Source organism: Bicyclus anynana, chromosome 19 (assembly GCF_947172395.1).
Source record: "Bicyclus anynana chromosome 19, ilBicAnyn1.1, whole genome shotgun sequence".
NCBI lineage: Eukaryota > Metazoa > Arthropoda > Insecta > Lepidoptera > Nymphalidae > Bicyclus > Bicyclus anynana.
Window position 1 is genome coordinate 2,901,876 of NC_069101.1, and position 26,617 is coordinate 2,928,492.

At 36.9% G+C, this 26,617-nt stretch overlaps 1 protein-coding gene across 1 annotated transcript in view; it reads right to left on the minus strand.

The window, feature by feature from the left end:
- Positions 1-6,131, minus strand: part of LOC112055215 (neuropeptide CCHamide-1 receptor-like) — a 90,429-nt gene extending 84,298 nt beyond the window's left edge. Inside the window, exon 1 of the mRNA XM_052887493.1 lies at positions 5,947-6,131. Coding sequence (XP_052743453.1) covers positions 5,947-6,125 — 179 coding nt within the window. The 5' untranslated portion in view covers positions 6,126-6,131. The remainder of the gene's footprint in view (positions 1-5,946) is intronic.
- Between the last annotated feature and the right edge of the window lie 20,486 nt (positions 6,132-26,617).

Sequence of the window (26,617 nt, forward strand, 5' to 3'; positions counted from 1 at the left end):
ACAACTGAAAGGCCATGTTATTTGTTAGTATCATAGGCTAAATTTTATCCCCGTATTCTTAAGGGAACGGAAACTACATGCGGTTTTCATCTATACTTATAATAAATCTGTAGAGAGGTCAATTCTGTACATGAAATATATTTCCAAAATAACTATCAGGGGGTGATTAGTGATCGATACTGATGCCAAAAATGCAATCAGTAAAATTTTTGTCTGTCTGTCTGTCTGTCTGTCTGTCTGTCTGTCTGTCTGTCTGTCTGTCTGTATGTTCTTTATAGAAACAAAAACTACTGGACGGATTTTAACGAAACTTGGTACAATTAATCTACATACTCTTGGGCAGGTTATAGTATACTTTTCATTACGCTACAATCAATAGCAGCAAAGCAGTGAAGAGAAATGTTGAGAAAACGGGAGAAGTTACTCAATTTTTTAAGCTTCTGTCGCGTGTACAGCCTTAATGGTCAAAGCTACATAGAAATCATGTATGACGGAAATGTTCTCCTTAAAATTATCTATAAAAACACAACAGCATATATATGTCTATCTTTATGGTTGACTCACAATAACACGTGTAACTCCCGATAGCTTAGCAGTTCGGAGCTTTCTATTTATATTTATCTACTCTTATGTTTATATCACTTATCCCTAATAAGAAAGTTAACATTATTACCTATTGAATAAAAAGAAATAAAAGAGAGAGAATAAAAGAATCATAAAAATCGGTAAAGAAACACCAAAGTTATACATGAAATACGTTAAGCCATCGCGCGTGAATACTAATTCATGCTTTAAGGATTATTTTTGTGTAACGGTTGCCGCGCTCGACGCGACTCGCGGTGGGAGGAATAAATAAAGAAGTGCAGCCTTAATGAGTAGGGTAGAGGTAGGGTAGGGTAGGGTAGGGTAGGGTAGGGGTAAGGTAGGGGTAGTGTAGGGTAGGGTAGGATAGGGGTAGTTGAAAGTTTACAACGACTTTCACGCGGACGAAGTCGCGGGCGTCCGCTAGTTCATAATAAACTTTCAAACAGATATTTTGTGGATTGTACTCATAGCTTGTAAGATACATCTCTCTCTCTCCCCAGGAGACTGAGTATCGTGACCAATTTCTTATTTTTTTTTTAATATTTTGATATACTGCTACTAATATAATGCTACTTCATCGTGTCGGTAGAAGATACGGGTACTTGCAAGTTGCAACCACCGATCTTGGAGATCTACCTTTGCCTTCTACGTGAAGAAAGTAAAAGGTAAAGTAAGAAAGATAGCACGACATTAATCGCCTTGACTACCGAACTTGGGAAATCGAGTTTTAACTACTTCACCGCGGCTAGTTGCATCGACTCGTGACAGAAGGGCTGGCTTATTTTTCGCGCAAAACAAATATATGAGCACCAAATTTTGATATCCTGACGTGATATCAAAATTTGGTCACAAAATCAGAAATAATCTACATCTAATTTTATAGAAAGAAAGAAAGAAAAAAATCTTTATTACATCATTATGCCACACAAAACAATTTGCTCATAATATCATATAATATTATTATATAATATTGTCATATTAAATAATATGACAGGACAATATCCTGCGATGTGTGGCATAACCCAATAAAGGGCCCCAACTCAGCATAATGCTACATACTCTTTAAATAAAAAGAGCATGCAGCGCTGGTTTTCAGTTGGAACCGTTGACGTTTATCCCTAGGGATACAATAACATTTTGCAACGTTCGTCGTGCACTACAAAGCTACATTGAGGCTAATCAAGCCAATGCAAAATTTACATTTTCAGTATTATTTTACCTATAGGGTGTATAATTAAGTATTTAACATTATAAATAATTAATTATACAAGCATGGAAAGCAGTCACGTAAAGATTTTCAATCACGAAGAGTTTGGTAACTTGGGATATAAATTAGAGTTCGTTCCGGAAATTGGGGAAGTAGAGGCTTTTCTTTGGTTTCCGGTCGGGCGGTCTTAATCACACGCTATTGTAGCTTTGTTATTTCGACTCGGAAGTGATAGTGGTACTAGAACTATAGAAGGACACGCACATCACACACATTCACAATCTTGTGGAAAAGAAGACATACATACCTTGCAAAATAACAATCACAATAATTATAAAATAAAAATATATATAAAAGTATATAATATATATATATATATATATATATATATTGTTTTGATAATTATTGTAATTGTTATTTTAGTTAATATAATCAATAAGCTATTTCTGTACATGTCATTCGTTTTTCATTTAATTTTTCTTATTTTTGTCTATTTTTACTGTGGTGTAATGTTCTTTTTAATTTTTATGTACATTTTTAATTAGCGTAATTGGATTTGTCCACACTAATTAATTTAATAATAAAAAAATAAATAATACCTACCCTCATTTTATAAAGCCCTCAGACTGTACTGACTGACAGTGATTGTACCAATATTTTGTGGCAGAAGAAACACCTCGAGCAGGTCCCAGGACTTGTGACCTTGGGAGTAGGTTTAAGGGATCCCTTTAGAATGCATCAACACTCACCTTCTCTGCCCGATGTTTTCTCCATGCCCACACTAAACAATAATTAGAACACAAAACATTATTGCACAAAATCACTAACGCGAGTGGCAGCGAGACGGTGTCTACGCTGCCTAACAAACAACTGAGCTCAAGTCATCAAATATCCTCTTATATATACCAACACTGATACCTGCCCTCTACATTATCATATATCATGAATGTTATTACCACCTTTAATCGAAGGACTTGTAACACATATTCCTATGAACTGGCATTGCACCCAAATTTACCAACAAAATACTCTGTTGTTTTTTGAGGGGGATGAGGTAAGCCCACACATCGAAAATATTTACCACCAATATTCTTTGTCCTTACACACAACTATAAATTGGATTCGCAATACACACACGTGTTTATTATTTTTTTTTACACGTGAATAGCATATACAATATACTTATACTTACTATCGAACACGGGTGAGCATGAGGATTTTCCAAGAGGAAAACAAAATATTCGTCTAATTACCTAACATACTAAGTAATATACCAAAGAAAGATTTAAAAGTATGATATTAATATAATATACGGACGCCCACGACTTCGTCCGCGTGGTATTCAGTTTTCCACAAATCCGGTGGGACCCATGGATTTTACCGGGATGAAAAATGTTAATCCAGAGTAAAATTTATTTCCATTCCAAATTTCAGCCTTCACCGCAGTAGTAGCGGCATTAAAGAGTAACAAACAACCATACAAACTTTCGCGTTTATAATATTAGTAGGATTATTACAAAGTATTTAATCTCAATAAGGGATTGTTATTTTCTAAACAACTTTCAAACGTTCATGTGTTGCTTACATGCGATATTCCATTTAACATGTTATTTGGTTTACTTTGTAAAGAAAATCATAGTCTATTACATAGTGGGGCGAAAATACTTTTTATTACTTCAAAATGGACCAGAGGTATTACGCGGGGCTATAGTTCCGTGCCGTAAATTGTGATTTACGTGAAAACCCAAGTTCATTCTACTGTTTTAAGTTGTAAGTTCTTTTATTTAAATTGCCTTGCATGGGACGATATTATACTCGAGATAGACAAATATACATAATAGGGATGATGACAGTTTTTTTAATACTACTAATAAAACGCGAAAGTTTGTATGGATGTTTGTTTGGATGTTCGTTACTCTTTAATGCCGCTACTACTCAAGCGATTTGAAATTTGGAATGGAAATAGATTTTACTCTGGATTAACACATAGGCTACTTTTATTCCGAAAAAATCCATGGTTTCCCGAGATTTGCGAAAACTGACGATTTTGACGGTATTAATGTTTGTTACTCTTTCTAGCCTTACTACTGAACCGAATTAGCTGAAATTTGGTATTGATATATATTATAGCATGGATACATACATATGTTACTTTTTATCACGGAAAAATCCATGGTTCCCGAGGGATTTGTGAAAAACTAAATTCCACGCGGACGAAGTCGCGGGCGTCCGCTAGTTATTTATAATTTATAAGCAGGTCGATAGTATTTTTTACGGATAGAAGATACAAATTGCTGTTGAGAAAATAAAAGGAACCCGCATTATTTATAAATTTTTTTTTTTTTGTTTGCTCCCTTGTCTACAAATTAAACATAGGCAATACAGTAAAAGTGTTCAAAACAGCCAACAAAACACCTGGAATTGAATTCAAATCCGGTGTAAGCTGTCAATGTCATGTAATATTGTCAAATGTCAATAAGACACAAGCTAAAAAGAAACATTAGATCGTAGACAGAGAAGCATTAAACAAAAAAATCCTTAAACGCTACTACGCGAAGATCATTGACAATCTGTCAGGGTGTGAGTTACAAACATGTTGCCATGATAAAAAATTCTTAATTAATGTTGTCAGCTAATGAAAAAATACATTTTATTTAAATAATTAAAAAAATGCGGGTTCCAATTTTTTTTTTATTTTGGGTTTCAAGCCCTATATTTTATGTTCTTTAAAGATAATAATAATTTGTTCTGCTTAGTTGACACTCAGAATAAAAGCATCCATACAAAATTGGGACATGTCCTGTATGTTGTACTCTTATTTATTAGAATCAAATTCAAGTAATGTCTATTCTACGACCTCCCTTTTGTTAATGTTGTTGCTTTAATAGAAAGATTATATTCCCAACTTGACATAAGGAGGACAGCCTTTCATCCCTCATGCCTCCCCGGACAGAATTATAGGAGGGCCAGCACGGTACCTCGCTCGTGGCTTTGTGAGTTTTTTTTTTTTTTTATTCTTTACAAGTTAGCCCTTGACTACAATCTCACCTGATGGTAAGTGATGATGTAGTCTAAGATGGAAGCGGGCTAACTTGTTAGGAGGAGGATGAAAATCCACACCCCTTTCAGTTTCTACACGGCGTCGTACCGGAACGCTAAATCGCTTGGCGGTACGTCTTTGCCGGTAGGGTGGTAACTAGCCACGGCCGAAGCCTCCCACCAGCTAAAGTGACTCTCATATCAGTGTTTCTCATATCCGTTCCCGTTTGTTGTAAGTGCGTAAAAAAGACCTTGAACGAAGAAGGATTAAAATACTAATGGTGCTCATACTTATAGGCGTATATAGTGGGTGGGCTCGGGTGGTCCGGGCCCACCCTAGAATAGTCCAGTGCCACCCTAGGATACTGGGCTACCAATTTGAAATTCTATGATGGACGCCGAAATACTAATAATTATACACAAAATATAATTTAAAATATCAAATAATAACAATTACAATTTATAATACAGAAAAACCTATACATAAGTAATAAAGATTTTGAAAAATATATTATGACCTTTTTTGATACCTAATAGATACAAAGATACAAAGAAAAAATCTATACATATAATAAATCTGTAGAAAAGTCAATTCTGTACATGAAATATATTTTCAAAATAACTATCAAGGGGTGATTAGTGATCGATACTGATATCAGTAATTTTTTTTTCTGTCTGTCTGTCTTTCTGTCTGTCTGTCTCTCTGTCTGTCTGTATGTTCGTTATAGAATTCTCCATACTCCTGGGCAGGTTATAGTATACTTTTCATCACGCTACGATCAATAGGAGCAGAGCAGTGAAGGGAAATGTTGGGAAAACGGGAGAACTTACTCCATTTTTTAAGCTTCCGTCGCGTGTGCAGCCTTAATGGGTATGGTAGGGGTAGGGTAGGGGTAGGGGTGGGGTAGGGTAGGGTAGAGTAGGAGTAGGGTAGGGGTACCAAAAGTTTACATCTCATTTCACGCGGACGAAGTCGCGGGCGTCCGTTAGTAATAAATAAGTCGATCCGTTTCAGAGGTCGGCGTCCACAAATATTGCTAAAGAAATTTTTATAGTGTCGACACCCCAGGCCCACTCCAGGAAAGAATCCTAGATACGCCAATGCTCATACTTACGTGTTGGGTACATTCCTCATAGCTTTGTGTCTGACGAATACCGCTACCAAAGTGCCGTTTCCCACCACGCCAATGACGAAGATGAGGGCGAACAGCAGTGGTACGATGTATGTCTCGGGCCGCTCATAGTACGGCTTGTAGGTCTCCGACCCGTTGAGCGATGTGTCGTTATATTCCATGGTGCATGTTCACTGGAACAATATGAAAATCCTATTATTACTTAGGTCAGAGGTTGTCAAACTTTTTTTCTCATAGACCACTTTCTTTAACTTCCGGTTAAAGAAAGTGGTCTATGAGAAAAAAAGTCCCCCTGCTACATTTATATCCAGATATCGACAAAAAATACCACAAACTTTACCTCTTTATAATATTAGTATAAGTATATAAATTAATAAAGGATTTCTATTTACTAAAATATGTTAACCCGTTTTAACCCTTTATGGGAGAAAAATAAAATCACCATTTTACCATTTTCTATATTTATTTTTTACCGACTTAAAAAAGGAGGAGGTTCTCAATTCGATGCGTATGTTTTTCTCATTTTTCATTTTTTTTAATGTTTGTTCCTAACTTTGTCATTTCATAACAAATTTCGAAAATTATTTTTTTGTTTGAAAGAGTATACTTTCATATTGGTCCCATTTCATTTTCATGAAAATCGGTTCAGTAACTTTGTATTCAAATTAAAATAACGAAATTGCCCGTACGGGGGCGCTTTCGTTCACTATACTACGGCACACTAAAAACAGAAAAATTTTTAACCAAAAAATTTAACAGACTTCAAAATCACAATTTTTTTTGCACCGCTCCGTGGCGCGCGCGGCGTGCTATCAGACGCATACGCAGTCTAATCCGAGAGTTAAGGCAGAACGCTCGTCGCTTTTGACGGGAAGCCGGCACGCTGAACGTGAACGTGCCGTTTTGGAGTGCTTTTGGTTTTCGTGTGACCTTTTTGTTGCGTTGAGACGTAGTGATTCGTGAACCGCGCGTGTCGGAGGTCTATAAACCGTTGTGAATGCGATAACTAGTTAGGACAATTGACATTAGTGGTGATTGCACTTATCCAGCTACAATATCAGCGGACCCCGGGTGAAACACGGATACTCACTAATTTTCTACCTACACTCACACATTATACTGCATATAGCCCGCCAGCTAAGGTCAACCAACCGAGGTCAACTCTCGTCCTTTTGACCGCAAGTCTTTCATTGCCAACCGATCTGACCAATACATGAAGGCTCTTGATTCGCGGTGCGATTTGACGTATTTCGAGTGCCCGGACACCCACTTTGGTCAGCTGATGGGCCCCTGATCAAATTCGCAGGGCGGTGCCGGAGGTTTGCCCACACAGTGCCAACACAGTGATGCATTAACTCAAGCTTATGATACTCACAAATAAAGCTTTCTATTTGCACCTATATTTTAATAACACGTACCAACAAATTCGTATCACCCACAAAGTGAAATCGAATTTTAGTAATTTAGCGCGGTGTCCACGACTAATTCATTCCGAAGCTAAAACTAAAGTAATTTCAACCATAAATGAATTGCACTCGATTTCGTACAGCGTGTATTTACAGAATATACCTATTGGAATTGATCGGACTAGTTGGGCTGGACAGAATTTCAATATCATGTTTTGATATACGAATAACTAGCCGACGCCGCGCGGTTTTATCCGCATGGTTCCCGTTCCCGTAGAATAATGGGGATATAGCCAATAGCCTTCCTCGGTAAATGGGCTATCTAACACTGAAAGAATTTTACAGTGTTAGATAGCCCATTGACCGAGGTAGTCCATTTACCGAGGAGAAAATTAGTAGTTCCTGAGATTAGAGCGTTCCATCAAACAAATAAAGTTTTCAAATTTATATATTTGTATAGCGTATAGATATAGATATATAGTATCATGTTTTAAAAACCGTTGTCCGTGTCATCGGTCTATTTAGTGGGGGGTCAAACTATATGCACCCATTGCCAATTCTTTTTTGATTCGCAGTATTACAAATATTTTGTTTTTACTGGAAATATCAATTAACGATATTTTAACGATTTTTTTCATTTCAGTTGGATATTTTAATGGTTTATTTTCAATATAAAATATGAAATTGTAAAGATGCACGACACAATTTATTATCACAGTCTTAGGTGGGAAATCCAGTATAAAAATCCTCGCAAACACTTTCACGTAGGTGCATAATTACACACTGATTACCTAAAGTTGAAACATCCTTAGGTTTGTTATAAAACCCAACGTATTGTATTTTTAACCGACTTCCAAAAAGGAGGAGGTTCTACGTTCGGCTGTATGTATGTTTTTTTATTTTTTTTAAATAATAATTTAAACGGAGCTAATGTACACTAGTCGCCGCAATCATTGATTTAACAATAACATTTAATTACACATATTCAATTCTGAACACGTCCCCCAACCGCATACCAACTAGCTACATTAAAATCTATAACGCAAATAGCATTTGGTCGACGAAAATTCGAGGGAAACGCAAAGAAAAGCGCTGAATGCTGTCGTTAGCTTCCGCAAGAATACCAATGATGACAAAATATAGCTGAATGTGGAGCTACGGCAATCAGTTTTGCCGTTATGATCCGAGAGCTAGTGGACATTTTTGAGTAGGTATTTGAGGCAAGCTGAAAATTGTCCTGTACATCTACTTCTTTTTTCAAAAATATCCCTTGAACCAAAAATCGGCATGCACGGAACAATTCCCACAAAATTGGTTAAAAATTCCCCGCAATTCAGGGAATTCTACACAAATTGGCAACGCTGCTCACATCAAATTTTAGCTAGATTTGACTTCAGAAATTGGAAAGCAAGACATAGAGCATTTTCTACAAACGTTATTAACGCTTCGAAAACTATAAAATGTGACATTTGTTTTCGATGACCTATCTAATTGATAGGTTGATCACGTGATGAACTTATCATTTAGATATGTCAACCCCATACATTTGTTAGTTTCGAAGTGATAGCATTTGTGCAACTAATGTGTAATATGGTTAGAGGCTCAGATTGTTTAGTCGGGTCTTTGATTGCGTGTGTGTGTGTGTGAAGCGATACTTTTCATCCCGGAAACTCCGTGGTTCCCGCGGGATTTGTGAATAACTGAATTCCACGCGGACGAAGATGCAGGCGTCCGCTTGTAGACAATATATAGAAAACAGACTCAAAGACAAATACATATAACAATAGGTAGCAGTAGATACTCGAATCCATGTAAACTTGAAACCCTATCAACCCTTAGCAGGTATAATTTCAATTATGCTCGGTGGCAAAGTTATAAACAACAGTAATAAATCAAACCCTGGTGATAGTGATCTATCATTTAATTGATTCCGGTATCAGGGTGATGGATGGTCCGTACCGTACCGCGGCATCGATTTAATTATTCGGATAGAGCCACATTTGGTCTACCTAACTGGCAGTTGCGTGCCCTCCATAGATGCAAAAATGCTCTGCCTATCCTGAGGAGTCATTACGAACGTTACACAGCACCACAAAGATCAGCGCGTTCATGGACCTATTAATGAGCGCGTTGTAAAGTGTTTCCTGTTGCTATGTTTAAGACGATGGTTTTCCACTTACTGTCTAAGATCTATTTTTAACGTAGGTACTATATTTGTTATCACTTTTCATCCATTAAACAGATAGGTGAAGGTCGTTTCTAATTGTTCCGTATTAAATCTTTCAAATCACCTCTATTAAAGAGACAGAGGACTAGTCCCGAAAAGACCTTGTACAAAATTGGCTGATGATGACGATTATTATAAAAAAAAATTTCCTACATAATATACTAGGCTACGCATCGCGGTTTCGCGGGATAAAATATAGCCAAGATGACACTCATAAATAACGTGGCTTTGTAGTGGTAAAAGAAGTTTCAAAATCGGGTCAGTAGGTTCAGAGATTACCCCCTACAATACTACAGTATATCTTAATAATAATAGTATAGATATAATATAGTATATAGTATTATTAAAGTATATACTAGATAGTAAAAAGTAATATTTATTTCTAAGATAATGTTTTTGTGGTAAAGTTTTATCTTCAAATGTGGCATCACTTGGCATCAAATGGGATTACAGGAACCATTCATTCTCTTGAATTGCCCAAAAATAGGATCTTCCCGTAAATTATTTGGCATATAAGCCGTTGTGAGCGCTCACACTTATATAATATTCAAATAAGCAGTCCTTTAATAAGCATTTTTCTTGCAATTCAAATGTCTGCCTACGTCTTCACGTGCTTTATGATATCACATTACCATGCATTAGTATCTGTCTGATATATTAAACATGAATATTTCATTAAAGTTATATGAGTGTATAAAGCATCACAGGCCTTCAATCTACAAGTCCGAAGTGAAAGCGAATCATCACTGTGGAATCGGCGGCGATCCGATCTGATTCGATCATCGAAGTTAAGCAACATAGGGCGCGGTGAGTACTCGGATGACTGATGGGTTGGGGTTGGCTTTTGTTCTTTTACTTTGTTATTGTGATTAATTAATTATCATTCTTTTATGTAATCATAATTTTCAGCATTTTTGGATATGGTCTCTTTAGAAAACTTCCAATGACCATAGTCTTGAGTCGTACAACACCAAATGAACATATTAATTTATTAGCGGACGCCCGGGACTTCATCCGCGTGGAAATCAATGTAAACTTTCAACCCCTATTTCACCACTTTATATTTCGTATTTTTTTTATGATTTATGTAAAAAATTTTAAAACTGTAACTCTAAAAATGAAGGATTTTCCATACAAAATACTCATTTTATTTTTGCAAAAAAATCCTATAACCTTTTCTGTATTATGGTCTTAAACTAGGCCAAGTTTCATTCGAATTCATTCAGTAGTTTCAGCGTGATACCCGAATAACAAAAAACACGGTCAGACAAACAGGCAGACAGACAAAAAATTCAACAAAAATTTTCAAAATATCTTTAATGTAAAAAATGAGTGCAAAATATACAGAATTCGTATTATAAGTATAGATTCTAGATGGCGCTAGTACTCTAAGCCACGGTAACGTTTGGTGTTACAAATGGTATAAGTAAAATCTCAAATTGCGAATAAATCAATAAATTAATTCGACCAGTTTTATTATAAGTATAGATTTTGTTAAGTTTTAGAATAATGGTTTACTTCCATTTTTCACTTCACATACGTAAACTTCCAGTATCCAATAGGATTAACCAATAGTAAGAAAATAACGAAATATTATCTACATTGTTAGTAAATGGTGGAATCGTTATCCTTCCACGTGATTTAGGGATCTCGTCGCGACCTAGGCATTGAGCACGTATTCCTACTGCGCTGCGAACAAATAAAATACTCTTAGGCGAAATTATTTTATTTTTTGTTTGTGAAACGCTTGATGCGTATTTGTATCTCATTCATTTTGCTTATATTATTGTGATATTAATCTCCACATTACAAAAGAAGAGTTTTCGAGAGTATGTATCTATGTTTAACTACATAATATTATCGTCGTCGTCGTTATCAACCCATATACGGCTCACTGCTGAGCTCGAGTCTCCTCTCAGAAAGAGAGGGGTTAGGCCAATAGTACACCACGCTGGCCCAATGCGGATTGGCAGATTTCACACACGCAGAGAATTAAGAAAATTCTCTGGCATGCAGGTTTCCGCACGATGTTTTCCTTCACCGTTTGAGACACGTGATATTTAATTTCTTAAAACATAACATAATAAATATTATACACAAGCGAATCTATACTAATATTATACTCGTAAAGCTGAAGAGTTTGTTTGTTTGTTTGTTTGAACGCGCTAATCTCAGGAACTACTGGTCCGATTTGGAAAATTCTTTCAGTGTTAGATAGCCCATTTATCGAGGAAGGTTATAGGCTGTATATTATCCCCGTTTTCTTACGGAAACGAGAACCACGCCGATGTAACCGCGTGGCGACAGCTAGTAATTATATACACGAACTAATTTACTACATACATAACGGGGTTAGGAATTTAAGGGTAGTCTAGAGGTAATGTTTGCGAGTGGGTAATCTCGATTTCGAAAATTTTTCTACCAATAGTAAGTCACGTTATTTATGAGCGTCATAGGCTATTTTTTCACCGTATTCCCATGGGAATGGGAACTACGCGGATGAAACCGTTGGGCGTCGACTAGTGTTGTATAACCACGTGGCTGGTATACTTTGGCTGGTGGGAGGCTTCGGCCGTGGCTATTTATTTATTTATTTATTTGTAACGCCAACAATGACAGCAGAAAACATTATATATAAGTGAGTTACAAAATTCTTGAACTACTGCAGCCATCTTTTACAGGCATTCACAACACTGCAGAGTCCGGTTAAAAACTTAAAGTAAAAGATTAACTTACAATCTAAAATAATTTACCAAAAATTTACAATAATAAAAAAAATAATTAAAATGTCAAAATCAAGAAGGTTTACAATGTTAATTACAATGTCAAAATCAAGAAGGTTTACAAGGTTTACAAGGTTTGCTAGTTACCACCCTACCGACAAAGTACCTCCAAGCGATTTAATGTTATGGTACGATGTCGTGTAGAAACCGAAAGGAGTGTGGATTTCATCCTAATAATCAGATATAAAACGTGTTACGGATATAGCGAGCCTTGGTTGTTAGTGACACGGGATAAATTTATTACACATTTTTCATTAGTGAGCGCTGTTTTTTCTCGTTTATCAATTTAGTAACCTACTTGTTTGATATGCTAACATAATGTAATGAAGGTCCGGGAGTTTTAACCTCAGGGCAAATTAAACCGTAATGTTTTAGAAACATGTTGTTATATTGTACGTACACGTATGGAATACGGGGTATGAGAGATATTCTTTGAGCTTTGGAATTTTTACGACAAATTTAGAGCCCCTACCGAGTAAAAAACCATGTTGGTATTTAAATTTATTGGCTCTATATCCGATATATTATATTGAATTATTACTTTTGAGTAATCATTCAATATATATCGGATACACAGCTAATAAATTATCTATCAATAATTCAATATGTATCGGATACAGAGCCAATAATATTTATCACTCGTTTTTTTTTAAATAAATAAATAAATATACTTAACAATACGTAACAATACATATCACTATATATTCCCAAAGTAAGCATACAGAGTAACTTATGTTATGAGTACTAAGATAGGTGATATTATAATATTCATATACATTTATATACTAAATATAAATACTTATATAATGTATAAGTAAACACAGACACTGGAAAAACCCATGTTCAATACATAAATATTTTCCAGTTGTGGGGATCGAACCCACAGCCGTGAATGCAGAAAGCAGGGTCACTGCCCACTGCGCCACGCGGCCTTCAGTCAGTCTATATCTTCTCTTTGAATTTTATTTTAATGGCCTATGTAGGGCCTATATCATCTCAACATTAACATCCAATGGACGTCCACAGCTGAACATAGCCTTTTGCATGAATTTCCAAACACAATAGTCTAGAGCCTCCAGCATCCAGTAGCTCGCTCAATCCGCTTGATGTTCTCGGTCCATCAAGGGGGGGGTCGACACACTGCGCATTCCGGTGTGGACTTTGGGACCCCATACGTCCATGGGCTCTTCGAACTATGCGCCTGACACATAGCTACTTCAGCTTCGCGACTTGTAGAGCAATATCAGTGACTTTAGTAAAGAAAAAAGAAAGAAAGAGAATAATGCGTTTATTTCAAAATTATGCCACACATCACAATATCTCCAGTATACCATGACATCCAGGACAATATCCTGCGATGTGTGGCTTAACCCAGAAAATGGCCCCAGCTCAGCATAATGCTACGTGACCATTTGAATTTGGATACGTAGCGCTGATTTTCAGTTGGAACCACAGATTGGGTAACGCCACAAACACAAACTATTGCTTACTTCTGCAGGTCTCCTCAATTTAGATTCGATCACGCAGACAAACTCTAAACATAGCTCGCTCACTTTTTGTATAAAAAGAAAGTTTGTATACAAAAAGTGTTCGTTAAAACATATCAAACAAATGCCTATCTTCTTTGAAGCCGTTTAATACAATAAGGCTTAAGTACGGTATCTCTTAAAACCCTAGTATTTAGATGTGAAAGGGCGACATCTGCGTTAAAAGCGTGTATTGTGAGGGAATCGAGCGTTAACCCTCCATTTGATTTACGGATCGCCTCACGACCTAAGCGGGTACTTAGGACCTCAGGCTTTTAGATTGGAAATGTGAGGCATGGTAGTTAACACGCTTTATTTGGATGCCATTTGCATTATTCTAAGTAGGGAGTAATAACATTTATTCAAGCCGATTCGGTTTTAGTAGGTACATACGAGTAGGTACTAGCGGATGCCCGCGACTTCGTCCATGTAAAATTTTGTGTTTCACAAATCCCGCGGGAAAGATGTACTTTTTCGGGATAAAAAGTTCCTCCATTGGAAGTCCCAGTGAAAGTTCCATTAAAATTAATTCCGACGATTAGCCTGGACCAACAGAAAGACAGATAGTAGTTTTAGTATCTTTTAAGCATTTTAAAGAACACAATTATTTTGAAATCACAGACATACACTTCAATTATTTTTAAATATAATTATTTTTAAATGTAATAAATTTTGATAAAATGAGCGTTTTCGTTCGGTTTCTTTGTATCAAAGTGAACCTACAAGTACCTGCTTGGTGAGTCATTTATTATTATAAATGCAGACCCTCGCGGTTTTATATATATAGTTCTGATCCCCGTGGATAAAATATCGTGTTACTTGCTGATGAATGCAGCTTTCCTTTGGCGATAGAATTAATTAAAAATCGGTGCAGTAGTTTCCGGACCTATCCGTAACAAACTAACAAAACCGGAATATTTAACAAATAAGATTCGCACAGATGTTTACAGTTAAGATAACTGATTAATTTAAGATAAAGTATGTATAGGTTTTATGGGGCAGGGAATATTTGGATCTACAGACCCGATTTTGAAAGCCTGTCTGTCCGTGTTTTTTTGTTATTCGGTTATTACGCTGAAACTACTGAATGAATTCAAATAAAAACTTTGATGCTCGGTTTGAGACTATAATATGGAAAAGGTATAAAGTAAAATAAAGTATACATATAAAGTATATATATAAAGGAAATAAAGTATACTTTTTATAGGGAAAAGTTTACATTGATTTCCACGCGGACGAAGTTGCGGTCGTCTGCTAGTATGAATCTATTTCTTATCCCCAAATACTCTATAACTGTACGCGGGCGAAATCGTGCTATGTGTATATGTATTTTCTAAATGTGCCTCAATTGTATAATATCAAAAGATCTAAATTCAAACGTTTGACTGAAGACGCTTCGCTTCGTGTTTTACTTTGAACATTGAAAAGGTTATGATTTTATTCATACACAGTTCACAAATCGCGATGCATTGACTACGACACACTCGACACCGTTTTTCCGCTCAAAAGTCTCTTCAAGCAAACTAACTATAGACTCCGCGAACGTATCAGTTAGATTCGCATTCGCGTGTCTTATTTTTAACTCTCCACGTAAAAAAGAGGGATGTTTTTTTAGCGGACTCAAAAGTGATTACAAAAATAAGAAAACTAATGTCGAACAAAGGTTATGATTCACAGCATTTGTCAGGACAACTTAATTAACAAATCAAACTGTAACCAAAATAAGACCCTAGAATGGCACAGAGTGACCTTGAGTGAAGTCACGTACTTGTCAACGATGTGTGTAGGGTTAAAGGCGCCTTTGACAGATGTCTAACACTCTCCTTTTCCACTCAAGTCACTCTCCCCGCCTATCCCAAGTAACCCATAAAGAATTACACAACAAGAGATGTGGACGGCTCGAACGCCACGAGCACACTGAAGCCGTCCGTACCGCAAGTCGTTGCAACGCGGCGTTAACATTTTTCAGACTGGCGTGTATGTTTATGTGTGGGTCTGTATGTTTATGTATTACGTTTTATCAGCGAATGAGATGAGACCTGTCAAATCAAAACTAAAAATCGAATTATATATAGGAATCTGCTCTCGTAGCCAAGTGGCACGTCTGTTCTATTTCTACAATCGCAAATGCTTCGAAAACTAGATATATGTATGGCAATGACATTTGCTATCGACAGGTCACGTGATCAAGATCTGTCATTGCCATACATTTTTGTAGTTTTCGAAGCGTTTGCGATAGTAGAAAGAGAATCGACGTGTTATTTGGCTACAGGGGCTGACTCGAAAGAACCTTCGCATTCGCTAAAGTACGTCGTTCGTTGGAGTTGTAACTGTGTGTCTATGTGTCATGTCATGTGTTAAAAGCCGTAATACCTCAGTGAATATGACCTCAGCACTTCAAAATTTCCAGACTCGAAACAGTGAAGGAAAAACATCGTGAGGAAAACTGGGTGTGTGACGTCTGGACCCCTCTTATTTTGAGAGGAGACTCGTGCTCTACAAGTTTCATATGAGTTGTTGATGATGTGTGTCTCATTCAAGTAGTCATTAACTTATACAATTTCAGATTATGATCACACATGCATGCCACTGCAGCAGAGCTGTGGCTGTGGTTACATGAACGGATTTAGTTGAAATTTTAGTGCGTTACCAGCCTTAGCTCTCTATTGTAGACCAAGACCCCGGTGTCACCACCAAGATCCTGGCATCGGGTTCTATACTATGTGGAGGAGTGGAGAGGAAATAAAACCAATACGTTATAATACTACGGTACTTCATATAATTTCTTTCAATTATTACATTTACACAAGGTACATACACGTTTTGGAATTTATCTGATGTCAAACAATTAAAATACTGACAATGTTTACGAAGCAGTGTGCCGATGTACTCGTCATTTCCTCTTATCGAGCGCGAATGTATGAATAAAACATATCTACACGAGTGCGGAAAGCAATTCTTTGCAGACGCCTCGGGCGAACGTTTCAAAAGCTGTGCCGTGTTTGACATGTTACATTCATGTTTACGCGTTCTTCAAAATATACAGGATGCTCGGCAGTATTTCCCATAATAACAATAATAATAAAGCTTTATTTAATTCCATATAACCTTAAAAATCTTAAATTAGATGTATAAAAATAAAGTTGTTTATCTAAATTTAATATTTACAAGATTTTTCGTTTTTTTTTTAATTGAAGTTTTTATATGGACGCCCTGAGGGTAAAAGCCTCCTCCAATGTTTTCCATCTTTCCCTATCTTTAGCTACATCTTGCCATTTGACTCCTGCTTGCGTCTCTATTTCATCTGCCCATCTAGCAGATGGTATTTCCCATAACTCTAGGGTTATTCTTTAACAAGAATTAATTTAAAATTTTTTTTCACTTAACTCAGGTTAAGTGAAGAAAAATTTCTATGGTGGTTTTATGGTGGTATGATGGTGATCTCTGAGGGTTTCTAACGGACGTCATACCGAAACCCTAACGACCCTTTCACACGGCAGTCCAGTTTTTTGCAGGATCCCGTTTTCTGCAGGATCTTGTTTGATGGCGAATATGATTATAATAGTAGATACCCCGCGCAGTTTCACCCGCGGGGTTCCCGTTCCCGTGGGAATACGGGAATAAAATATATATTATATATTATATTATATTATATTATAGCCTTCCTTAATAAATGGGTTATCTAACAGTGAAAGAATTTTCAAATAGAATCAGTAGTTCCTGAGATTAGCGCGTTCAAACAAACAAACTCTTTAGCTTTATAATATTAGTATAGATGCTAACACGAGCATCCCGTATGCGGAATCCTGTAAAAATACGATCCGGTCGAATAGTGCTATTCAGTTTTGTTAGTAGAAACTGAGTCCGTAGTCCAGCAAAAATCAGGATCCCGTTTAATCACGCATATATTTCACTAGCAGTGTTCACACGGCTTTCTGCGTGCGGTTTTTTGCTGGACACTGTTTTTTAAGGAATAATAGATTTTTACTGGATCCTGCAAAACTGTATTGCCATATAAACACATCGTCTATGTTATGCAGTGAAAAGCCGGTCCTGTAAAACTGGACAGCCGTGTGAAAGGGGCGTAATAACTTGGCAGTGATTACGCCCCTTTCACACGGCTGTCCAGTTTTAGTATATTTTTTAGGGGTAGGGTAAGGGGTAGGTAGAGGTAGGGTAGGGTAGGAGTAGGGTAGGAGTAGGGTAGGGTGGGGTGGGGTGGGGGTACGGAAGAAGTGCACATAAGTCAAATGATCCGCCGCGACGGCCGTGTGGCGCAGTGGGTAGTGACCCTGCTTTCTGCATCCACGGCCATGGGTTCGATTCCCACAACTGGAAAATATTTGTGTGATGAGCATCTGTGTTTTTCAGTGTCTGTGTGTATTTATACATTATATAAGTATTTATATGTGGTATATAAATGTATATGAATATTATAATATCAACTATCTTAGTATTCATAATACAAGCTACTCTGTATGCTTACTTTGGGGCTAGATAGTGATGTGCATTGTTTAAATATATTTTTTTTAAATAATATTAATGTCCCACCAATTGAATTTCTATGAAAGTATACTTAACAAAAATTCACCAATAAAGAAACTTTTTGTACAATAAAATTCCCCGAATAGTCAAAATTCGGGAGTCCTGAAAAAGGAGTTTTTACTGTACCAGAATTAAAAAAATATCGCTCATAATATGTAGGCCGATGATGGATTAACAACATTGTTAAGTGCACTCAGCAAAGCTATAAAGTTACTGTTGTTTTTATTTTTACTCGCCTCGATTTCTGGCGTGTATCGCTTTTCATATCAATGGTCGTATTGAATGTATAATATAAATAAAAAACCAGAAGCTACTTATGCAGCGACGTACGAATATGTAGGGCAACCATAGTTTGAAAGGTGGTCCATTTTTCACTCTTGTACCCGTATCATTAAAATTTAAAAAAGGCAAGGATTTTATTAAAATCTAAATAAGTCAATGAATCTAACTAAAAAATAAAAAGAAATAAATAACATTTAAACCTAAGTTTTTGAGTTTTAACAAGATGGCGCCCATAAACAACTATGACATGACAATTGACAGCAAACTTCAAATCATTGCATTGCATGCATTGTATTAAAAACGTCATATATTCGCCATTATAACCCCTAATACTCGTAGTATTGCATTTCTTGGTAGAGAATGAATATTATTTCGAAAGAATTAAAGTAAATACAACTACAATGGCTGATCCTGGGCTCCATACAATTTTGGACTATCCCCTTTGTTGGTGTCAGTTGGGTAAAGTTGCCAAATTTTAAGTCATCATCATTATCATCATCGACAACCCATATTCGGCTCACTGTAGACACGAGTTTCCTCCAGAATAAGAGGGGTGGGGTTAATAGTCCACCATGCACGCTCTGCGGATTGGAAGACTTCAAAAAGCCTTAATTAAGAAAATTCTCAGAAACCTATGCTGGTTTCCTCACGAAGTTTTTCCTTCACTGTTTGAGACACGTGATAATTATTTTCCTAAGTGATGAGGTTCTATTTACAGTTTGGACACGTGGAGAAAAATGAATGAAAGGGGCCCAACAAAAAGGATTTATAAGACAAGAGTGAATAGAAATGTTAGAAGGCCAAGGCGAACGTTCCTGGACCCAATTTTTTTCTGACGGCCGCTGTGGCGCAGTGGTATGCACGGTCGACTTATACGACGGAGGTCCTGGGTTCGATTCCCGGCGGGGCCGATTGAGATTTTCTTTCTTGAGAGGCTTCGGCCGTGGCTAGTTATCACCCTACGGACAAAAATGCACCGCCAAGCGATTAAGCGTTCTAGTACGAAGTCGTGTAGAAACCGAACCGAGGGTGTGGATTTTTTCATCCTCCTCCTAACAAGTTAACTCACTTTCATATTAGATTGCATCATCACTTACCATCAGGTGAGATTGTAGTCAAGAGCTAACTTGTAAAGAATAAAAGAAAAACCTGGAAATCTATACTAATATTATAAAGCTGAAGAGTTTGCTTGCTTGAACGCGCTAATCTCAGGAACTACAGGTCCAATTTTAAAAATTCTTTCAGTGTTAGATAGCCCATTTATCGAGGAAGGCTATAGGCTATATATTATTTCCGTATACCTACGGGAACGGGAACCAAGGGGTAAAACCGCGCGTTGTCAGCTAGTTTTCAATAAAGGTCAAGAGAGAATGCATTTCACTGGAATAATCGCTGCGCTAGCAGGATCATTAATGAACCGTTGACATACACGAAATCGCAGACTTAGCAGTACCGTTACAATGTTGCTTGTCTTTCGGTTTTTTACCGGATACTTTGTGTGAGTGTGAAGGTTGTTCCTCTTTCCCCTTTCTACCACGGAATCACAAGACGTCGCGAGCAATCGCATATTCGTTGTAGACACCCAGGCAACTCGTACTAAACGATTTGCAGCCAGATTTCTAATTCGTTACTTTGACCGCATTAATAATTTCCATCAGAGAGAATTGTTGTCAAGCGCGAGCGTATCTATACATAAAATAAATCTGTAGAGAGGTCAATTCTGTACGTGAAATATATTTCCAAAATAACTGTCAGCGGGTGATTAGTGATCGATACTGATGCTAATAATGCAATCAGTAAAATTTTCGCCTGTCTGTCTGTATGTTCGCTATAGAAACGAAAACTACTCGACGGATTTTAATGACACTTGGTACAATTATTCTTCGTACTCCTGGGCAGGTTATAGTATACTTTTCATCACGCTACGATCAAAGGGGCAGAGCAGTGAAGGGAAATGTTGGGAAAACGGGAGAAGTTAGTCTAATTTTACAGCGATACTACTGTAAGGGCTGGATTAATTAAGACGGAGGTCTAAGCGCGGTCCCGGGCGTCCGCTAGTCCTACTAATATTATAAACGTGTAAGTTTGGACGTTTGTTACTCTTTAACGCCGCTACTACTGAAGCAATTTGGCTAAAATTTGGAATGGAAATAAGTTTTACTCAGGATTAACACATAGGCTACTTTGTATCCCGAAAAATTCCTTGTATCCAGGGTTTCCCGAGATTAGTGTAAACTGATGATTTTGATGATATGAATGTTTGTTACTCTTTCACGCCTCGATTGAACCGAATTAGCTAAAATTTGGTATGGAGATATATTATAGCATGTATTAAAACGTAGACTACTTTTTATCCTGGAAAAATCCATGGTTCCCGAGGGATTTGTGAAAAACTAACCACGCGGACTAATTCGCGGATGTCCGCTGTCTTTCATAAAAAAAAAATAGTTTTTCATACATATATCGATGACCAATATATTATGTAGATTTTCATCTGGATATCTGAATATCGAATAGTCATTTCACCGCTGTCATGCGACGCGTACGTTTGAGGTATAAAGGAATATTTAATCGCTCGGCTGCGTTTGTGGAAATCAAATATAGTTTTCGGCACAAAGTGTATCTCCCTTGATGTCGAAATATTCATATTCAAATAGACTTACCTCCTTTGAATCCTCAGAGGCGAATGACTTCCCACCTGTTCCTTATTTGGTGAATAAGTTGAATGTCCTTAATTCTCTTTTTTTCGAGAGGTGTTAGGCCAATGGGGATGATGACTAGGTTTGAATATACTGATTTTTATGATACATTCGGGTAAATAAGGTCAATGTTAACTAATTTATACATAAAATGCAAATATTGACTAGATATTTGTGAAATAAATAAGATTATAAAATTTCAAAATCTACTAAAAATATTTTATCGTAATTAGATGAAAATTCATACAGTTACTTCCTTACATTAAATGTGACATTTTTTAATACATGATCTATAAACATAAACGCACAAATAAAAAAGATATTAGTAGTTTTGTTTGAACGCATATACAAATCTAACGATCATTACATTATCTACGACGTCATTAGTTCGTGCCATTTTGTATGGGGAAAAACGTTTAGGGATCCGCGGCAGCGCCACAAATCTGACCCTTTAAACCCCTGTAGCTCCGAAAGTACCCTGTTGCTTTTACAAAATTGCTTTTCTATTAGCATACTCTTAATTGTCCGAACTGTCATCATCCCTATTGTCCACTTCGCTAGCCCAGTGCGGATTGGCAGACTTCACACACATAGAGAATTAAGAAAAATCTCAGATATGCAGGTTTCCTCACGATGTTTTTCCTTCACAGTTTGAGACACGTGATATTAACTAAGGTGCATGCCGGACCGGATTCGAACCTACGTCATCCTAATCGAAGACAGAGGTCATATCCACTGAGCTGATCTTTATTCATGACTAGCGGACGCCCGCGACTTCGTCCGCGTAAAATTAGTTTTTTTAGAAATCCCTTGGAAACCATGGATTTTTCCGGGATGAAAAGTAGCCTATGTGTTAATCCAGAATAAAATCTATTTCCATTCCAAATTTCATCCAAATCGCTTTAGCAGCCGCAGCGTAAAGGAGGAACAAACATACACACACACACAAACTTTCGTCTTTAAAATATTAGTGTGATAGCGGTCATGCTTTCGCTTTCGCTATTACTTATGTACACATCTTCCCTGCCCCTACCTTACCCTACTCCCTACCTTAACCTACTCAACCCTACTGTGCACTTTTCCCTTACCCTACCACTAACCCTAACCCTACCCTACCCCTGCCTTACCTCTACCCTACCCTTACCCTACCCCTACCTTACCCGTACCCTACCCGTACTCTACCCTACCCGTACCATACCCTACTCGTACCCTACCCCTTCCCTACCCTACGTCTATCCTACCCTTCCCTATCGTACCCCTACCTCTACCCTACCCCTACCTTACCCCTACCCTTCCCCTACCTTTAGCAAAATCGGTCCTGCCCTTTGAGCGTGGTGCGATGACCAAATGACTATTTCCCAAGAAACTAAAGTGGGGTAATCTCTGGATCTACTGGACCGATTTAGAAAATTCTATTACCAGTCATAAGCTACGTTATTTGCGAGTGTCATAGGCTATGTTTGATCCCCATATTCACACGGGAACGGGAACTACGTAATTGAAAGCGCGGGGCGTCATGTAGCGAAATTTCTGCGTCTTTTAGAAATTTTGTATTATCTCCGAAACTGTTTAACTAATTAACATACTATAAAGGGCAAATCTTATCTCCATAATATCCTTGTGATTATTAAATAATTTATTTTGATAAGGATTTAAGTTAAGTAGCATAAATAATGACGCAAACCTAAGTATATAAAATTAATAATTTTTAAAACACAAAAGGTAATATATAGAAGATAGATGTATGACGTCGCGGACTTTTTTGTAGAACTTATAAAGATACATAAAGCCTCCATACATTAATTTCAATTTTACACAATGGTTAAGGCAGCGCATGCGAATAAGTCTGCTTAAGAGGATTTTCGGTCCGACCTGTATGACAAAAACTGTGTTAACTCGGCGAATATATATCATACTAATATAAAATATAGCATATAGCACTCCCCGATAATGTAGCATTCTACTGGTGAAAGAATTTTTGAAATCGGACCAGTAGTTCCGAAGATTACCCCATTTAAAAAATGTGACAAACTTACAAACTTACAAACTTTACCTCTTTATAATATTAGTATAGATATGAAAAACTATATTAATCGTTGTTCAATTTGAATATATACATTTTTAAGGAGAAAAAAAAAAATAAGAAAAGTTTATCTGGAATCGTCTGGAAAATTGCGGTATAGGAGATGGGTTTTGGTCACGTACACAAAAATTGTACGTGATATGACGTCGGCGGAATACAACGTTAACGATTTTGGCGTTTAGTGTCGACCGGTGGGCAATGACATTATACAGGGTGCTCGGGAGTATTTCCCATAACTTGATGGTGTTTCGAGTCCATTTATAGTCCATTTATAGGAGCTGAACTGCTTCAGCTATAGGTATGGACATTTTTTTTTAAATGGACATTTTTTTTTGTTTTTTTTTTTTTATTCTTTACAAGTTAGCCCTTGACTACAATCTCACCTGATGGTAAGTGATGATGCAATCTACGACGGAAGCGGGCTAACTTGTTAGGAGAAGGATGAAAATCCACCCCTTTCGGTTTCTACACGAAATCATACTGGAGCGCTAAATCGCTTGGCTGTCCGTCTTTGTCGGTAGGGTGGTAACTAGCCACGGCCGAAGCTACCCACCAGCTAGACCTGGACCAATTAAGAAAAACTTAATCGGCCCAGCTGGTGTTACGAGGGCCTACGAGTTCCATCTAACAAACTATATATATACTAAACTATCTATACATTATTATAAACACTGTCTGTTATTTGCTGATAATAATTCTTCAATGTCATGATTACAGTTTTTCGTTTATAAGATACTGATTTGACTAAACCTAAAGATTCTATCTTTAGTTTTATTATTAATTATTTAAACTCAATATTATATTAAATATTATATAAAGACATTAAAAATCTTGTCTTTTTATCGTGGTATGTACCCGTTTAAATAATATTCACAACTCTACATTACTTGCTCTATCTTCTGCAGTGATTAACGTTTATGCGATCATCTTAGATTGTTATTTTAACCAAATTACGTTTCTATGTATTCTTCTTTAATTAGGAAGTCTCAGTTTTTTAATAGTTAATTTGCAGCTGGGGTAAATTTTTCTTAGAATGACTTAGTTTATACATTTTTAACTGCACGATCATGTGATCATGCCATCAAATAAAAATAAAAAGTAAAACGAATCCTTCCTTATAACCATCGATATTTTATAGAATAAATCTCGCCGCCGCATAACTACCGTTTCGGATTAATAACATTTCTATCCGACCAACTCCGTCTCATTGATTTTTTTAATATAGTGTTATTTGATATTTGGAATAAGCTATAGCCCCCATTCGCACGAGAGTTTTTTAACGGACGTTTAAAAAAGCGTTCAAATACAACAAATGCATTCCCAAGATCTTCTTAAAACTCAAAACGACAACGTTTTTAAAACTCGACCCATTTTTTGACAGTGTTGCATTTTTAATTTTGGGCGTTTGAAATAGATCTTCATTTAACTTTCTCTCTTAAAAATTCCCGTTCGAATGAGGGCTTAATTAAGTTTGCGACTGTAACCAATTCGAAATTAACTGTAGTTCTTTTATACTAGTATTTTAAAGAAGTAAAGTTTGTGGTGTTGTGGGGGGTAATCTATTGATCTACTGAACCGATTTTAGAATAGTTATTTATGTCAGTATCATGTAATGAGGGCTATTGTGACACAAAAGACAGGGCGAGTGTTATAATGTCTAATTACGTGCAGTGGCATACAATACTTTTTCTTCTACCGTTATAAAAGACATAAAAGTATTAACAAAACTTGGTAAATAATAGTATATAATTGGCATTGGGCATTGCCTAATAAATTTTTTATCGGCCTATCTTCCTAAGTTTTGCCTCTTAAGGAAGCCCGAATTTTTGTAGCCAACTATTTAAAAATAAAAAAAATAATTGTAGGACAGTTTACCCGCGTGGTAATGAATTAAGCAAACGACTTGTAGGAATGAATAGTTTTGTGATGTGGTTTGAGGTTTTATATTGATTACTAGCGGACGCCCGCGACTTCGTCCGCGTGGATTTTAGTTTTTCACAAATCCCTCGGGAACCATGGATTTTTCCGGGATAAAAAGTAGCCCATGTGTTAATCCATGCTATAATATATCTTAATACCAAATTTCAGCTTAAGCAAAATTCGGTTTAGTAGTCGAGGCGTGAAAGAGTATCAAACATTCATATCATTAAAGTCATCAGTTTTCGCAAATCTCGGGAAACCATGGATTTTTCGGGATAAAAAGTAGCTTATGTGTTAATCCAGAGTAAAATCCATTTCCATTCCAAATTTTAGCCAAATCGCTTCAGTAGTAGCGGCGCTAAAGAGTAACAAATATCTAAACATCTAAACATACAACCAAACATCCATACAAATTTTCACATTTATAATATTAGTAGGATAGTAAGAAATGGGAATAGAAAAACTCTTTAAGTAAAATAAAAAGCCATGTTATGTCTTCAGCTATATTTTATACCTCTATCCCTCTATTCTCACGGGAACAAGAATGCAAGTGAAACCGCGGGGCATACTAGTACAGAATGTAATTTAAATTTCACTTTGAAATTTTTACGAATACATTAATTTTTAAGCCGTTTCTTTTACGCGTAAAACAAATGCACCCTCCAATCGCTGATTGTATTTTTTTCAATCAGCTAGCTACAATCCAATTTCTTTGCGCAAACAAGTTTTAAATCACAGTTGAATTTATGGAGGATCCAATTTAACAAAATTTGTAGCGAAGGATAATCTTATAACTATAAAATCTGGTTTGACTTGGCTGATGTTGTTACTCACTTAGGGCGTCGTCTCGTACATCATAAAGCTAATGATGTACGAGACGACGCCCTGCGGTTTTAGCCGTACCCGTTCCCGTGAGAATCATCGTCATCATCATCATCATCATTATCAACCGATGGATTTCCACTGCTGGACATAGGCCTCTTGCATAGACCTCCAAGCATAACGGTCTCGAGCCGCCAGCATCCAGGTGCGGGGTCGCCATTCCAGCACCTTGGGACCCCAACGTCCATTAGCTCTTCGAACTATGTGGCCTGCATATTGCCTCGCGAAACTGAAGTGGCAATGGGCGGGGCACATAGTTCGAAGAGCCGACGGACGTTGGGGCGGACTGACGACATCAAG